This window comes from Somniosus microcephalus, chromosome 3 (genome assembly GCF_052327205.1).
Source record: "Somniosus microcephalus isolate GS21.2 chromosome 3, FLI_Smic_1.0, whole genome shotgun sequence".
Taxonomy (NCBI): Eukaryota; Metazoa; Chordata; class Chondrichthyes; order Squaliformes; family Somniosidae; genus Somniosus; species Somniosus microcephalus.
In genome coordinates, this window is record NC_140989.1 from 299,188,328 (window position 1) to 299,207,112 (window position 18,785).

At 45.7% G+C, this 18,785-nt stretch overlaps 1 protein-coding gene across 4 annotated transcripts in view; it reads right to left on the minus strand.

Annotated features, from left to right (window-relative positions):
- Positions 1-18,785, minus strand: part of oma1 (OMA1 zinc metallopeptidase) — an 80,325-nt gene that overhangs the window by 32,718 nt on the left and 28,822 nt on the right. For 2 of the 4 annotated variants that reach the window (XR_015077672.1, XM_085982832.1), the window contains exons 4-8: positions 11,683-11,856; positions 9,265-9,372; positions 7,382-7,510; positions 3,814-3,888; positions 1,749-1,898 (exon numbers count right to left, since the gene is read on the minus strand). Coding sequence is in view for 1 of the 4 variants with exons in the window: in XM_085982832.1 (XP_085838958.1) it covers positions 1,749-1,898; positions 3,814-3,888; positions 7,382-7,510; positions 9,265-9,372; positions 11,683-11,856 (636 nt within the window). In the remaining 3 variants the exon portion in view is untranslated. The remainder of the gene's footprint in view (positions 1-1,748; positions 1,899-3,813; positions 3,889-7,381; positions 7,511-9,264; positions 9,373-11,682; positions 11,857-18,785) is intronic. The other 2 variants (XR_015077674.1, XR_015077673.1) reach the window with 2 other exon arrangements.

An 18,785-nucleotide genomic window follows, 5' to 3' on the forward strand; every position in this document is an offset into this window, starting at 1 on the left:
GGTGAACTGCGCAATATTTGCTATGTCACCTGTTTCAGCCTGGAAGGATCCACTGGCGAAAAAATTCAGAGCCACGGTCACCTTGAGGGCCACTGACAGCGCTGTCGTCAACCGGCTCTGAGGCTGCAGGTCTGGTTCCAAGGTGTAGCAGAGTTCTGTGACCACCTCCTTAGTGAAGCAGAGCCACTGAACACACTGCTCCTGGCTTAGGTGCAGGTAGGAGAAGTGCTCCCTGAAGACCCTAGGTGGGTAAGGCTCCCTGCTGAGAGTCCTCCTCCCCCCTCCCCCATCCCCCCTCCCTCTGTGAGCAGCTCATCTTCTTTGCTGCCTCTGCTCCATCTCCCTGTCATACTGCAGTGCGAGGGGGGAACTGCAACTGGAGCCCCCATGGCTGGGAGCAAGTGGTGTAGTCAAAGGCCTTCCAGTAGCAGCCAACACCTTCCCAACGTCCAGCAGCACTCCCTGCGCACTTTACCAACTTTTGAAATCTCTTTTAGCACCCCAGTACTCCTACAAACTCTGCAAGAGACAGTACAAAAGCAAAAAGCAACTTACCTGCAAGTTGGATGTATCCCTTTACTTAGCACTGGTGGGAGGTCCCTCATGCAGCTGAACACACGTTCAAATGTGCGTGTTTAGGAGAGGGCATTGAAAATGGCAGGTCATGCGTCAAATCAGTGCTACACGCTGACTGACGTCATAATCTGCTGACTCTGCATACTTCTGGCGCATGCGTGTACCGCCCGGCCTATCGCCCTCATTAAGATGGCAAACAGCGCAGGTCGTGCCGGCAGTGGGCGAAGCAAGGCAGATGCCATTTTTGAAAATAAAACGCCCAAAACTACCGGCGCTACGGAGGTTGAATTTCGCGACCGCAGATTCTAAACTAGGAAGTATAAACCAGGAATTATAAATTAGATTTAAATCATGTACAGAAAGCAAAATAAATATTGGGAAAGAAAGATGAAATGAAGAGAGAGAGATAAAGGAGACAGACAGAAAAAGTAAAAAAATAAATTTATTTACATTTTTTTAAAAATCTCCAACACTAATTGAATTCTGAAGGAACATGACTCCACACTTGTAAAATTAAATTTTCAGAGCCAGAGAGGTTGTTTGGCAGTAATTATGACTAATCACATCCTTAAAAATTCACTTACACCTGAATGCACCAGCCCTAACTTTTTCTGCCATGGTTAGTAACTAGTGGGTAAGTACCACAACGTCATGCCCTTACATTGAATTCAATGCCAAGTCTACAGGAGATTGACTAGTATATATTACATATATGAAAACATAAAGAGGGTAATTTTCAGCTTCCTTGCCCGAGGTAATGTGGTGGAGTGCATCACACGCCCATTACAGAACTCGTCTGATTTTCATCCCATTGCTTTCTGCTCCACCAGCTTAGCGTGTCAGGTGGTCAGGTTGAAAATGATCATAATCTCAACTTCAAGAGGTTAAGATCAAGCAACATATAGAGTAGAGACGGAGACGGAGATTATCTTGTGAAACTGATGGCTTTCTGATTTTTGGGTCAAACTGATAAAACCCGTTAAGTCTTAGTAATGTCATCTAAACTACATCCAAATTAATAGCAGAAGAAAACAACTTCACAGTATGGCTACATCAAAACACTTCCTCAAGAGAGGTCACAGCTGCGTCAACAAAATTTTTTTAAAAATCACATTTAATGGATTAAGAGCCTAGCTCCACAGTTCTCTTGAGGAATACAGGTTCTTATTTACCTCAGGAATTAGTTTATCCAGGTGTTCAACTCGACGTTCATTTGACGGATGTGTAGAAAACCATTCAGGAATTTGAGATGCTCCAGAAACAATTTTCACCAATTCCAGTTGCCGCCAATATACACTGCTCGCTCTCACATCTATGCATGCCTAGATTTATGAGAAAGATTCGTCAAACAATAAAGTTAGTCATTAATACATACCTTTATTTAATCACAAAATAAATCTGGTTTGTCAGCTTCTTGCAATTATTTTTCATAAAAAGAAGCATCTTTTCTTAAGAAAACGACAATCTGGCTGGTTGCTTTGTAAGTGTTTTTCATAATTGTTTTATTAACTTACACTTTGTTTTCCACTATTAGTCCTTTTCTAATGAAATGTGAAAGGATTCACTGCTGGTGGATCACATTGTATGTATAATTGAGAATGATAGCAGCTGCAGTATCTCAGGTATACAAATAACACTTAGCAAAATGCTAAAAATAATAGAGTGGCACAGTATGATGAAGTCCCAGAGGTATAATGTGGGCTTGTACCCGTGAAATAGATTTATACACATTGACAAGATTATGTACAGATAAAAAATGGAAAAGATGCTGGGTGCCCACAGTGCAGACATGTAAATCTTTAGTTCTGAATATATTTTAAAGAAATAGTCTAAGATAAAGCCTTGCAAAGATCTTATGCTCAGTATTTCTGCAATAAAGGAAATTACTTGCAATTAAAAGATTTTTAAGCTCTCTCAATGGCTCAGTTAGCAAAGGTAGTGAAAGATCTGAAGTTCCAGTTTCAGTCACCAATCTGTGCTAAGTTAGCTGATCTCAGCCGGTTGGTAGCATGTCAGCAATTGTGGAGGGGGGGGGGGGGGGGGGGGAAGAGGTTGGGGGGTCGAGGGTTGAAATTAGCCATAGTTGCTACTCCTGATTGTTATCGAGTGACTGTTGCTGAAAATGTCATCTGTCCACTGGATAATGATAAGATCAGACTCAAGTATGTGGTCCCCATTAATGAACAACTTGCTGATATTTGCCAGTTAAGGTCACACATGAAGGATGGGTAATTGGGTGAGGTACCGGAAAGTGTCTGCCACGATGCGACTCAGCGCGAGTCAGTGCCATTGGTGGCATTTTAAGATAGAGATTTTTTTTTTTAAATCTACCAATCAGCAGCCTCCTCACATTCAATGGAACTATATTCCATTTGAAATGTTAATCTACCTTTCTCTTTCAGGTACCGACTGACTTTCTATATATATTTCTAACATTTGTGGTTTTACTCTCAGATTTCCAACACTGACAGGTTTTATTTTTATCTCTATGATCTTTGTATCCTTACTCAACAAAAAAAGGTAAAAATTATAGTCATTAGTATTGATATTAGCCTGAGCATCAGGCCACCCCTAGGAGTCTGATTCCTCTGTAACATTGAGAAAATTGAGAACAGTAATTATTTTTCAATACACAATTAAAGCATATTTTTCACCAGATTTTTTGTATAGAATGGTGAGCAAAAGACTTGATGATTATATTACCTGCAATTAGAAAGAAAAAAAAGACTTGCATTTTTTCGCGCCTTTCACGACCACAGGATGTCCCAAAGCGCTTTACAACCAATGGCGTACTTTTTGAAGTGTAGTCACTGTTGTAATGTAGGAAATGCGGCAGCCAATTTGCGCACAGCAAGCTCCCACAAGCAGCAATGTGATAATGACCAGATAATCTGTTTTTGTTGTGGGATAAATATTTGTCAGGATACCGGGGATAACTCCCCTGCTCTTCTTCAAAATAGTGCTATGGGATCTTTTACGTCCACCTGAGAGAGTAGACGGAGCTTCGGTTTAACGTCTCATCCAAAAGATGGCACCTCCGACAATGCAACACTCCCTCAGTACTGCACTGGACTGTCAGACTAGATTTTGTGGTCAAGTCTCTGGAGTGGGACTTGAACCCACAACTTTCTGACTCAGAGGCGAGGGTGCTACCAACTGAGTCACAAATGAAACTCTGTACTATTCAATACATGACTACATACCAAGGCTCAGAAATCTGTGGAAGACACAAATTACCTTAGCAGCAAGTCGCAGTCCAATTTCATCAGCCTCAATCTCTAGTTTCCGGCTGTATGGTCTATCAAACATATACTATAGGAAATAAATTTATTATTGTTAATGGGGATTGATAATACTGACTGATTCTTCAAGTCTGATCTAAATTAACAAAGTAGGAAAATCAATGCAACTTAATTATTTTGCGCCCCCTGTGATCTTACTGAGTATGTTCAATTTATAGCTTTAAAAAATACTTTCTGATGTGTTAACTTTGTAATTTCATAGACCTGAGTCAATATCCCACAATTATAGAAGTCAAAAATTGCAAATATCCTTGTGCAAAATAACATTTAACAGCTAGCTGTAACTTGTGGTGTTCCAGATTTCGTTCAAAGAGGTGCTTCACTTTTACAAGGAACGAGGTGCATGTAAAATAAAATACTATACGATGGCTTTGGGCTCTGGAGCAATGTAAGTACCACACGGACTGCAGCGATTCAAGAAGGCAGCTCACCACCACCTTCTCAAGGGCAACTAGGGATGGGCAATAAATGCTGGCCTTGCCAGTGACGCCCACATCCCAGGAACGAATAAAGAAAAAGTACCAGCAATGATGCCACTTTTACACAAGACTACTTTCAATCAAAACATGTCCTCGTTCATATAACCAGATTTCACACTGCTGCTACCCTCTAGTTTAGTGTCAAATTTCAGATAAAAGCAGGGAATAAAACATTAAATTACAAAAGTGTTACCCAGGAGGGAATATATGTAAAATTCAAAAATAACAATACTACAACATCTAAATTTTCCACACACCATAAAGAAATGACTCCCGAGTGCCAATGCACCAATTAAATCACTACAATGTGGTAACTAGGGCGAAGCAGTTAACTAGGTCCACTCCATCATGCATATCAAAGTTCTTCAAAACTTATCTGACATTAGTTTCCACTGCATGAATAGAATATCACATAGTGGGGGGGGGGGGATTTTAACCCCAAAAAGCAGGTGGGTTAGGGTCAGGTGGGAGGTTAAAGAGCTAAAAAACTAAATCCCAACCCAACGTTCCCTGTAATTTTTTTTATGGACTACGCGGCCTATTCAAAATTCTGCGCATGCGTGTTTTTTTTACTTAAAAGCCGGCTCACTGGCTGCGTGGGACCCCGAGGGTACTGTGTGGCCGTGCAGCTTAAAGGGAACACTGTCCCACCCCAAACCCGCCCACTTCCGGTTTTAACGGAGGTGGGACTGGAGTGCGGGCAGCCAACCCGCTCCCAGAAGGTGGGTCACTCATTTAAATATTATAGTAAGGCCCCATGCCTCATGGTGATCCATCATTTCAAATGTAACTATGGGTGGATGGGTGGGTTCCCCTGGCCTTGGTGAACCCGCCAGCTAAAGGGAGGAGAGGACTGCTGGATCCAGGATGTAAGTACCTTTCCACTTACCTGCTGGATCCAGTGTCCATGCCTCACCCACCCCCCGCCCCTTCTGATCTCCCCCGAGGCCTCTGACTTCCCCCATGCAGCTTCCAACTCGATCCTCCTCTGGCCCCCAACCATCCCCCCAATCCCTCCCTCCCTCCTCTCTGCGGCCTAGTGCCGCAGGCCTACTTGTCCGGCAGCCAGCTAGCCTCTCCATTTGGCTGGCTGTGGGCGGGAAACAGAGCTTTGAAATGCTAATCAGGCCCTGCTGTTAAATTCACCCGGGTTTCCCGGCCACTTTCCAGCCCGGCCCACTCCCTACCCGCCTCCAAATTAAAATTCCGGCCAGTGTGACAGAAGTAGTAGTGCACCTCCCATGGTGTTGATTGCAATAAGTCAGATGGTGCAGTGTCTCTTTTGTGTGTGTTGTGCTTGTCTGGATATTTCTTTGTCTCTTTTTTTATGCTTGTGTTTGTCTGTCTTCTGTCATACTCATGCCCGAATTTCTTTTCCTTTTGGTTTCCGTCTCTCGGTTGTTTTATTATTTTTTCTGTTGTTTTCTTATTTCCTTTTGAATGGGAAGTGGTCTGCATGTTTCATTATGTAGGCTGTAGGGAAAATGTAGTTTATAGTGATGCTTTGCTATCTGACCCCAAGTCACCATACTATTTTTGATTCACTTCAATGTCATTGCTACCATTGGTTCTGGTACTGCTTAGTGCCTCCTAAAAACGTAACCACCTCTCCTGCATCTCCCTGCTTTAAATCCCTTCAATCAGTTTCTGCCCCTACCAGGTCATGAAAACTGCCCTAAACAAAGCCACAAATGCCATTCTCTATGACTGGGACCATGGTGCATTATCCCTCCTCATCTTCTCTGCAGCTTTTGACATGGTTGATTACACCATCCTCCTCCAGTGCCTCTCCTCCGTTATCCAGTTTGTGTCTCAGGTGGTACTGCATGAAACTGTCAGTACCCATTGCCTTGCCCTGTCAAGAGCATCCTCGAAGCCCACATCATCCCCTTTCCCCTGAGCATGATGACTTCCAACATGACCCCTTATTTAACAGTGGTAAGGCAGAAATAATAAAGGTTACATTTTAAGAGTGCAGAGGCCATTTAAAATTATTTCCAAGTAAGTTTCATTTTAAATTTAAAAGTGGAGAGGACATTATAAGTAAAACTTACCTCAAAATAATTGAAAGTTTAAATGTAAACACTTGAGTACAGAATGATTTTCAAAGGGCCAGTGGCAGAACTAAGACAAAGGCTGGGTCAGCCAGTAGGGCAAAAATGAGAATCATTCCCAAGAACAAGGCAAGTCCAACCTGTGGGGTTGAAGTGGCAGCGTGGCCAAGGAGCCGGTTAGACTGGGGAGAGGCAGAGCCGTCGGCACAATCAGGGAGCGGTATTAGGAAGAACATAAATTGCATTTTAACGCATTTTAACTGTTAAAAAGTCACATTACGTTCATTACTGTGCAAAAATTACAATAACTGCTTACAGTGATAGAAAATATGCTCTGCAGCAGGACAGTGTGTCCTGCTCTAGAAAACATTAAAGGGGACCTCAGTGTAATACTTAAATTTTATACCAGCATGGCTCGTCAGAGAATGTGCTGAGGGCTAATTTTATTAAAATGCTTAACTCTTCAGTAATACTTTTTTGAAAGACACAACGTTCCCCAAATGACAGTGAGGCAATGCATCACCCAGCAAATTAATCAACCATATTGAACTGAGAGGTTTCAGTATGATCCTGGGTTTGTGCTGAGTTAGCTTATGCCAGCTTGAAGAGCAGCAGAGGCGTTACAACTGATCTCAGTAACCCTACACCAGGAAAGGGAAAAAGAAATCAGCAAAGGGAATCTCCTTCTGATTGTTAAAAATCTGCTCATGCTCATTTTTTTACATCAGGTAAATGAGGTGCTGGGGAACTACTGGAATCAGAGCCCAGCATGAGTCAATGCCTTGCAGAGAGATGGGGATGTAAAAAAAAAAGAGAAAACAAGACATACCAAGTATTGTTCAAACTATGATTTTCATCAGTGCAGTGTCATTACTGTACATTTGCAGATTACTACTGCTCACTACCATTTACTGACTTCAAAACCGATCTAGAAAGATAAATGCACAAAAGAGGGGGGAATATTTCTCACCTGAATCAGTTTGCCTTGAATCCATTGTCCCAGAAGAGCAAGACAGTCCCGAGGGAACACAGCCCAAATAAGTGTCAAGAAAACGAGGGACACAAAATCTAGGAGCTGAATAATACTTGCATGTTCTGCCTAGAAATCAACATGACCAGCATTGCGGCAAGTTAGTGGTTATTCATTTCATTGAAAACAAATTATACTCATACAAATATCATTTCAACCCTGTCAGACCTACGCATGTGTAATGGAACCACGTTATCCATACTCCATGGACCGGGAGCCAATGTAGGTCAGCGAGCTTGGGGTGAAGGTGAACTGGACTTGGTACGAATTAGGATAGAGGCAGCAGAGTTTTGGATGAGCTCAAGTTTATGGAGCGTGCAATGTGGGAGGCTGGGCAGGAGAGCAGTGGAATAGTGAAGTCTAGAGGTAACAAAAGCATAGCTGAGGGTTTCAGCAGATGAGCTGAGGCAGGGGTGGAGATGGACAGTGTTACGGAGGCGGAAGTAGGCGGTCTTGATAATGGAGAGGTTCTAGGGTCGGAAGTACAGCTCAGGGTCAAATTGGACAGTATGTTCAACAGAACAAAGAAGCCGAAAACAGAGGCCAGAACACATTGGGCTCAATTTTCAGTGTGCCGTGGAGGCGGGATTGGAGGCGTGCGGGGGTTAAAATCCCGAAATCGGGGGTCCCGACCCCCATCCCGCCTCCATGCCAGTTTCAAAGGAGGTGGGTACCCGCCCCGCACTGGGACCCGCCTACCCGAGGCGGGAAGGGATTAGTGCCAATTAACAGGTAGTTAACGGGCAGTTTTTAGCCTAATCTCTATTTTTAAGCTTGAAGTGTGGGATTCCCGACTGCTCCAAACCACGCCAAGTTGGAGGAGTCGGGCCGTCAGGTTGAAGGGCTTGGAGGGGTCGAGATGTCGGTGTTCAGGTGAGTGATGTGTGCATGAGTGCAAAGGTAAGTGTGTTTGGTGTGTCTAAAGTGATTAAAGAAGTGTAAATTACCTTTTCTTACCTTTTCAGCCTTCCTTCCTTTAGGTTCGAGGAGTCCCTCATCTCACCGGCACAGAAAGCAGAATGGCTGCAAACTGTCAAAAGTGACAGCCTGCAGCTTTCTGTGCAGGAGAGATTTCTAACTGAGTCTGTGGAGAAGGACTCATGTTAGATGTAAGGCTGTCAGTGTTTGACAGCTTCAAACAGCTGTGAAACACTGATACTTCATCTGTCAAAAGCTCTTGACAGATGAAATTTCAGTCTGTGACGTCACCTGTTGCCGGGTGGCCCTTAATTGGCCTGCTGAGCCCGCTGGGCGGGCTCAACAAGGTCAATCAAGTTAAAATCACGTGGGTTGGCTGCATCTCAATGGAGGCGGGACTACAACCCCGAAAGTTGTAGTCCCGCCTCCAACCCGACTCCTGAATGAAAATCCAGCCCAATGTTTCTCATCACAACATGCAAGGTTATCTTAAGTTTGCTCAAAATTGAATAAAAGCTACAGCAATGCCTTCCTGGTTAGTTTCTGCTCTTCTCTAATTATAAGTACCAATACTGGGGTGGTACTGTTTGGCGCAGTGTTACATGTAATAGTAATGTAAATCTACCAGTAACTCAGGCGTCCACTATAACACTGTTGCAGGTCAAGTTCTAAGTCTCTAACTGCCTGTTCGGCTGGTACCAGATTTGAATACAGAATGAGCCCAAATCTTATCTGACCAATGTATTTTTCCAGCTCTTAGTATTATTTCACTAGGATATACAAGTTGCCCCCTTCTAACAGTGAAACTCATGTCTAAAACCTTAGTTAATTTGTGATTGCTTAATGATTGTAACTCCTAAATGTTTCGTTTTCCAAACCACCAAGAGCAGTGAAGTTGCACTCACCCCATGTGCAAGGAGACAATGAGCCATTTCATGACCTAGAATGCATGCCAGTTGATCAGTGTCTGCCACTGCTTTGAACAGCCCAGTCAAAACAAACACCTGCCCATTCTGTGGCAAAAGAAAACCAACACTGTTAGAATGGCACACTTCATCAACCATCTCAGTTCAGACACTAAATTAGAGATGGTAAACACTAAAAGCTGACAATTTAATCTAATGTTGAACGAACCTCTCAATATTTTAACTACAGTAATACACTAAATTTTGGCTATGTCAAAGCTATTTTGAAATTAAAAAGTTATACGGTGTTACATTATAATCTACACAGAGGGTTGGCTTTTTTTTGTAGCTGGAGATGAAATGAACTAGCCATTACTATAGTTCAAATCATGCTATTCTTTCCTGGTAATGTGCTGCCCATCACTGTACAATGCCCACAATTGACAAACAAATCTTATGGGACATGGTAGGTGGGTGGGAGGATGGGAAGGGGGAAAGAGGAAATGAACTGCTCCACAAAGTAACAAATGGTGGAGTGCATTTCAAGAAAGCATATTTTGGGGTGCAGAGTTAAAATTTTGTAGCTTATGATATCATCTGAAAGCCAAGATGTGTTACTGACTTGTAGTACAGTCCGCTTCTATGTAATGTCACTTATACTTGCTGCACAGTTATTTGGTAGGTTTGAAGGAAAAACTATTGGTCTGTATTTTCCAATGGGACACATGAACTGCAGCTCAGAACATCTGTTTGCCACAGAGATGCCTTCCTAATCATTGTCTTATAGCCAGCTCAGGGGTGATTTGAATGGGAGAGGTAGGCTTCTGGGCCTCTGCCAGGAAGTCGAGCTGGGGGCCTGCTGCAGTGGGAGGACGAAAGCAGCTGCCAAGCTGCCTGAAAAGAACAATATTTAACAAAAAAATATTTTTAATGCCAATGGGGCTTATGCGCAAACACATTCTGAGAGCAACTGCAAAGACTCCCTTCTTTCAAAACCCCACAGACTCCTCTGCTGGCCTCTGAAAATAGCATTTAAATTCTGTAAAATTAACATACACCAGGTGCATATACAAACATACCAACAGACGGACAAGCAAAGACCATTAAACCTGCCCCATCCAGTTAACAGTGCAATCACATATATTGTGCATAATGTACAGATTAATTTATTTCAAATGGTGAATAATTTTCAACTTCTAATAAAAACATTTTAAAAAATATTTTCTTTTTTGGTCAAAATATTTTTATGGCAGTGCACTCTCAGTCCCACCAGTGATGAGTCAGTTTGAGATCACTATGGGTCACATACACTGTCCATTCCATTTAGTAAATGTGGTCAGGTTGTGCTGGCGATGGTGAAGATACACAATTATAAGCAAAAAAAAACCAACCGAAGCAAGTGTTTTGCCACTGGCACACATCACTGAAATGAAATGGCGCATATTAACCCTTTTGAGTACTGAATGTCTTTTGGATCTTGCATGTTTGTTAAATGATTTTTACAGTACAATCACTAGCTGTTCCATTTTTAAATGTCATATATATTAATTCCCAATTCTCCCAGCCAATCATATTCTACAGCATAGGAAGTGGGAAACTGACCTGTTTCCAGTGAGCAATTAATTTTACATGTAGGTTAGTTTTACAGAATTTAAATACTACTTCAGACTTTGAGGTATATTTTCTATGTGTAACCAGATGTTGATTGTTGAAATACTGTCATTATATTTAACTTGAGAAAGAATTTTGCTCAACCCTGTAAATCTGATCTAAATAACATACCGAAGTAGTAAAACCTTTTTTCAGCAGCAAATTAGTTTGTAATCCAAGGAATCTCTCTTTCCTGTGATCTTTCCCCCCCTGTTGAGTGATGCACATGCTACACCTAGAAGCCCATCACAGCCGAGATTGGGAACTCAGTAATATGGGGGAAACTGAAACTGCGCCCCTTCCCAGTGATGAGGCCCTGTGCGCTATTGTACATAGTTAATGGTAACTCTGCTAAAATTCACAATTATTAACATCACCTGGAGGCCTTGATTAAATAACATTCTCAGATATATTTTAGTAAGAAATTCTAATTGGCACTAATTCTTGTCTTGCTCGAGTTTATAAAGCAGCATCAAGTATAGATTTGTAGGGATTCTGAATTAATTGGAATGTGAAACTGATTAAGTTGAACATTGTTAACAAAAGCTGAAGTGTTAGAGACATTTCACTGATTAAACATTGTAATGAATATTAACTGCAGAATAATACTATCAAGTAAGCCACAAGAGAGTAGAATAAGGGAATTGTTTTTCAATTGTAAAGCAGGATTCATAACAGAATTATATATCATAATTCTGATGGTACAGTAAAGATCCTCAATAATGTTTACATCTTTAGCCTGAAGCTTTTTCAAGATTTGTTTCTTACTGGCAAGACAAAGGCATTTATCTCTGGATCTTCAACAATGTTAATACTCCACTTAGTCTCAGAGACTCCTGGGATATCGTTGTTTTTTTCCACCAACTGGTTGAAAACAAATTGAATGGTCTTATAGACTGGGTCAGTCGCAGGCAGAAATTTATCCTTGTAGGTCTCCAGCACCTAAGGACAGGGAGGAAATAATGAGAAACAAATATGATTTCAGTATCCATCATTCAATAATTCAATTAGAAAATAATCAAGCAGTATTGTTAAGTGACATAAAATCCTTTTGTTTTTCTCCTCAGTCCTGTTTGATCTCCCAGGACATGCCATGACTGAGGCTGCCTTGCTCCTTGGGCTCCAACAATGCCACTATAAGTCAGGCAGTGGAAGGTGTGAAAGAATAGCCTAGGAGTGATTCTCCTGCCAATTTTCTTCCCCAGCAGCATAGCTAAGTTCAGAAATTAAGGTCAATGGAGTTTATCAAAGTTGCATTCTTCCACTCCAAGAGTCTGGTGCTCCAATCGGCTACCCAAGCAAGGAGGAAATCCATGTTGTCTAACCTGAGCAATACCATCAGTCCAGTGATGACTCATTCAGCCACTGTACCCCTGCCCACAGGGACTCCCTCCCTCAATACCTCTGACTCATTGTCTCCCTCCCTTCTTTCAAAAGCCCCCTTCCTTCAACTGTGCTACTGACTGCCCCCCTTTCCCCCCCCCCCACCACTTTTATTCACTGTCTTGCAAAACATTGAGATAAAAGCAATAAAATACAGTGCAATGTTAAGATACCCCTTGCAAGAGCTACATCTAACTGTACACACTAACAGCACACTCTAATCCTTGTACTGATAAAAGGCAAATGTGTTTCTGCCTATCAGAGTGGCTTTAAGCAAAATGTCTAATCTATATGTTGTTGTGTAAGAGAACAGTATTATACAGAGTCAGATGTTTCAGAATTCACCTATATTTCTTCAAATTCCCACAATGATTTGATTACAGCAGGTATACATATTACTTTGTGAAGATAGTTTGCAAAATGATTAATTTGTGAAGGAAGAATATTGACATCACCTAGTTTAATCAAAATCAGCCAATTCCTCCGATATTAAAAACAATGGGCTAAAAATTCGTTTACCCCTGAAAACGAGTGCGAGGATCGCAAAGCGCGATCAACCCGCGCCCCTTCAAAGTAATGCAGGTAGCACGCTAACTTCGTGCTGCCTGCTGATTAACATGATTGTGATGTTCAGCCCAGCGCTGAATGCACTGCTGAGTGGCTGAATGCTCAGCAGGGGGCCCAAGCTCGTGCGAGGCTAGCACTAATTAAAGCTAACCTGCACTTGTTAAAGGCAGTCTGTACCTCTTAAAGGGGAGGTGCATTCTGCCTGCAGCAGGTCATTCAACTGGCTGGGGAAGAGAGTGAGAACAGCAAAACAAACCAACCAATGATTTCACAACAGGAGAGAGAGCGTACTCTAAAGTTCTTCGATGCAGCACTGAAGGCCTTGGTGCAGGAGGTGAACACAAGGAGAGAACATAAGAACATAAGAAATAGGAGCAGGAATAGGCCACTTGGCCCCTCGAGCCTGCTTCGCCATTCAATAAGATCATGGCTGATCTTGGGCTCAAAGCCACTCCCCCGCCCGCTCCCTATAACCCTTCACTCACTTATCTTGCAAAAATCTGTCTATCTCCACCTTAAATGTATTTAATGACCCAGTCTCCACGGCTCTCTGGGGCAGAGAATTCCACAGATTTATGACCCTCTAAGAGAAGAAATTCCTCCTCATCTCAGTTCTAAAAGGGCGACCCTTTATTCTGAAAGTATGCCCCAGAGTTCTAGATTTCCCCACGAGGGGAAACATCCTCTCTGCATCTACCTTGTCGAGCCCCCTCAGTATCCTATATGTTTCAATAAGATCACCTCTCATTCTTCTAAATTCCAATGAGTATAGGCCCAACCTGCTCAACCTTTCTTCATAAGTCAACCCCCTCATCTCTGGAATTAGCCTAGTGAATTGTCTCTGAACTGCCTCCAATGCAAGTATATCCTTCCTTAAATAAGGAGACCAAAACTGTACGCAGTACTCAAGGTGTGGTCTCACCAATACCCTGTACAGTTGTAGCAGGACTTCCCTACTTTTATACTCCAATCCCCTTGCAATAAAGGCCAACATTCCATTTGCTTTTTTGATTACTTGCTGTACCTGCATGATAACATTTTGTGTTTCATGCACAAGGACACCCAGGTCCCTCTGAACTGTAGCATTTTGTAATCTCTCTCCATTTAAATAATAATTTGCTTTTTTATTTTTCCTGCCAAAGTGGATAACCTTGCACTTTCCCACATTATACTTCATCTGCCAAATGTTTGCCCACTCACTTAGCCTGTCTATATCCCTTTGCAGATTCTTTGAGTCCTCTGCACAACTTGCTTTCCCACCCATCTTTGTATCATCCGCAAACTTGGCTACATTACATTCGGTCCCTTCATCCAAGGCATTAATGTAGATTGTAAGTAGTTGAGGCTCCAGCACCGATCCCTGTGGCACCCCACTAGTTACCGTTTGCCAACTGGAAAATGACCCATTTACCCCAACTCTCTGCTTTGTTAGTTAGCCAATTCTCTGTCCATGCTAATATGTTACCTCCAACTCCGTGGGCTCATATCTTATGCAGTAACCTTTTATGTGACACCTTATTGAATGCCTTCTGGAAATCCAAATACACCACATCCACTGGCTCACCCTTGTCCACCCTGCTCGTTACATCCTCAAAGAACTCCAGCAAATTTGTTAAACATGATTTCCCTTTCATAAAACCATGCTGACTCTGCTTGACTGCATTATGATTTTCCAAATGCCCTGCTACTGCTTCCATAATGAAGGACGCTAGCATTTTCCCAACGACAGATGTTAGGCTAATTGGTCTATAGTTTCCTGCTTTCTGTCTCCCTCCCTTCTTAAATAGGGGTGTTACATTTGCAGTTTTCCAATCCGCTGGGACCTCGCCAAAGTCCAGGGAATTTTGGTATATTGCAACCAATGCATCCACTATCTCTGCAACCACTTCTTTTAAGACCCTGGGATGCAGGCCATCTGGTCCAGGGGACTTGTCGTCTTTTAGTCCCATTATTTTACCAAGTACTTTTTCCTCAGTGATAGTGATTGTCTTTAGTTCCCCCCTCCCTGTGGCTGCTTGATTATCCATTATTGGGATGTTGTTAGTGTCTTCTACTGTGAAGACAGATACAAAATATTTGTTCAGAGTCTCCGCCATTTCCCCGTTCCCCATTATTAATTCCCTATTCTCATACTCTAAGGCCTAGAAATTCAGTTGGCTGCGCCAGGCGTTAGCGCCTTAGGAGGAGCAGATCTCGAGCGCTAGGCGCTTAGCGCCCGGGCGCTGCGCGATCTGCGCCTCGCCCCAACTTCAGTAGACATTTAGCGCCAGCGCAAAGTCTTTGCACGCGCTCAGCTGCGCGCGCAGATCATGACGTCATTTCGTCGTGCAACGCCCTTTGTGCGCCCGGAACCGGAACTTCACTCGCGCCGCCCCATTGTGCGCCGGGCGGCCCTAACGACTGTGAAGTGGAACGGTACACAGCCGAGGCGGGCCGCGGGGAGCGCAAATTAAAGGGCACTTACCCTGCACTATAAATGGCAGCCATTTTGCAGCATTCACTCTTGTGCAACGGATTTTTGGAGAGAGACCAAGGAAGAGAGCTTACTGCTTTGGCCCAACACTAGGACAGGTCTTTTTGGCTTCAGGCCAGAGCTGTGCAATTCTCTTTGCCTTCATTGAGATCTCATTGTTTGCCAGCATATTATGGGGGCTGCATTGGGTGCCAACGCTGAGTTTCAGCCTTATGTCAGAAGGGCTTACAGACGCCGTGAGAGAGTGGCAGCCCTGGCTAGACACAGAGGGGGCAACAGGCGTCGCCAAGTGAGGCCTTACCCACCCAGGGTATACCGCCAGCAGTTCTCCTATCTCAACATGTCTGCTGCGCAGTGTGTTAGGAGGCTGCGATTCAGAAGGGAGGTGGTTGCAGACATCTGCCGGCTGCTTCAGAGAGATCTGCGTCCACAGCTGATGCGCAGGACGTCTCTGTCGGTGGCAGTGAAGGTGACGGTGGCTCTCAACTTCTATGCCACCGGCTCCTTCCAATCCGCTACTGGGGACATCGCTAACATCTCCCAGTTCGCCGTGCATTGCTGCATCCGCCAGGTGACCAATGCCCTTTTCAGAAGGAGACGTCAATTCATCTCCTTCCCCATGACCCTGGACAAGCAGCAGCAGCGTGCAGTGGGATTTGCAAGAATAGCGGGCTTCCCCATGGTGCAGGGCGCCATTGACTGCATGCATGTGGCTTTGCAGGCACCTCTGGAGCGTGCCGAGGATTACCGCAACCGGAAGGGCTACCATTCCCTCAACGTACAGCTGGTGTGTGACCACAGGCAGCGCATCCTAGCTGTCAATGCCCGCTTTCCAGGCAGCAGCCACGATGCCTTTATCCTGCGACAGACAACTGTGGCTGACATGTTCCAGGCACAGCCTCACCCAAGAGGATGGCTTATCGGGGACAAAGGCTATCCTTTGTGTACCTGGCTCATGACCCCGCTCTGCGCGCCCACGACCCCTGCTGAAGAGGCATATAACGAGAGCCATCAAGCGACCAGGAACCTCATCGAACAAACAATCGGCGTCCTGAAGCAACGGTTCCGCTGTCTGGATCGCTCCGGGGGAGCCCTCCAGTATTCGCAGGAGCGAGTCTCCCAATTCGTCGTCGTTTGCTGCATGCTGCACAACCTGGCTATCCGCAGGACTCAGGCACTGCCACCTCACGTTGGACCACCACCTCAGGAGGAGGAGCAGGAGGAGCATGAGGAGGAGGAGGACGAGGAGTACCAGCCCAGGAGGGAGGCAGAAGGTCCAAGGGCCGCCCGTCGGCGGCTTATTGAACGTCACTTCTCGGCCCCCTGTCATGGAATGGCTTGTGCCAATGAAAGAACATGATTGCAGCCGCTGCGCAAGCCCTCAGCTGGTTAAGGCAACAAACACTTCAAAGATCAAACATGGACAATGTGAATAAATAAAATGGTTTATTGTACAAACTCAGGGCCCTTCCCACATGAAAACCAAGAACACACGAAACCCCCAAAAAATACTCACACACATGAGTCACTCCCACAACCTGGGGAGGATTAACCAAAGATGTAAATAAAAATGGCCTCATCCTCAGCCTTCAAAAAACAACCATTCCACAAAACACAACATTTGGACACACCCTCTACTTTGTGTCCCGCGAGGGCGATACCCTCTGCAAACTTTGCCGGCCCCTGGACGCCCTGCTGCTCCTCCTCAAAGTGAGGCCAGTGGCTGCTGCAAGGCTGGGGGAAGGCTCCTGAGGGGCACATGTCGTGACGGCAGATGCCCTTGGGGGTCGGCCTAGACGAGGTCTGGCCCTCGAGGGGCCGGCTGGTGAATGCTGCAGCTGTGGCTGGCCAGCATCAGTCGCTGCAGCAGCTCGTGGCAGCTCCACTGGGGGAGTGGCAGTGGCGGCTGGAGCAATGGGGGCAAGCTGGCGGATGGCAGGCGCTCGCTGGTCGCCTGAGACACTGGCACTCGGCCGGGCCAGCACTGCAGCATGCGCAGCAATCTGCCGAGGGACAGACCGCTGTGCTGCTGCAGCGCGCCGGGTGCCCTGGCGATGCCTGGCTCACACAGCGAGTGTGGCAGCAGTGAGTGCCCGTGTTGCCCTGTTCTGTGACCGCATCAGAGCAGCCAGTGACTGCACGGCACCACTGATCGCCTGGCCAGTCGCTGCCTGGCCTGCCCCGAATTCCGCCAAACTGGTGGCCTGTGAGGCCCCGAATTCGGTCACACTCCGAGACAGGGACTCGATGGCCTCAGGCATCCGTGCCACTACCCCCATGAGCTCCGTGTGCCGGCGCTCCGAGTCCGCGGACATGTCCTCGAGGCGGCGCATCTCCTCGCCGTTGACCGTCTCCGGACTGGAGGCCGGACTCTCCCTCTGGGGAGAAGGCCACCGAGCTGGCCGACCCTTCCTGCATTGCTGGACGCCGCTGGGCCCAGCAATTGGACTCCCCTCTGACCCTTCCCCCCTCTGGGGAGAAGGCCGCTGAGCTTCCACCCCCCTCTCGCATTTCTGCAGGCCGCTGGTCCCAGGAGCTACACTCCCCTCCAACCCTTCCCCCACGCTCCCCTCCAGGGAAGACGTCTCCCCTACAGTGGCATGGCTTGCCGCGGCTGAGGGTTCCCCTGATGGGCTGCCTTCCTCTTGCTCCTCCTCCTCCTCCTCTTCTGAGGGGCTGTCACTGGCAACTTCAGGGACCTCCGCCTCACCATCTGAAAGCAGGAAGGCACAAGAGTAGCTTTAGAGTGAGGAGAGGGCGTCAGCGAGGGATGCATGAGTGGTGGCATTCAGCGCATTGGTCGGACAGTGGCAAAGGATGTAGATCTGATGCGCAAGTGGGACGAGAGAGGTCCAAAAAATGATGTCCTTACCATTGGTGCCCAGAACAGGGTCGGCATCTCCAGATGTAACGGGGCCAATCACCCGGGCACCCATGATGCGCTCCATGCGCTGTTGCAGCTCGGTGAGCGGCTGGATCTGGGGTCCGCCTCCCCCGGTCACAGTCCGGCTCCTCTTATTATTGGCTAGCTTGGCCTGCAAGAGAAAGGACGGCCTCTAAGTGCAGTGTGTAGCCCTGATCTTGTGTGCACTGCCTCCCATGGTCGAATAGCCTGGCCAGTGTGTAGCCCTGATATTGTGTGCACTGCCTCCCATGGTCGAATAGCCTGGCCAGTGTGTTAAGTGTACAATGTGCAATTGATGTTCATGACTGACCCATAGCTGCTGCATGAGGGCTGGCCATTAGGGCTTTCAGGTCCCTTTGCCCATAATGTGAGGTGCACATGCAAGGATGAGGAGGACACTGGAAAGGGTACTCACCCTGACAATCCTGGCGAGGTCATTTAGTTTCTTGCGGCATTGTACCGCGCTCCTGGGGACCTCACTGTTCGATGTGACCCTGGTGGCGACATGCCTCCAGGCTCTCCGGTAGACGCGGGTCGGCGGCT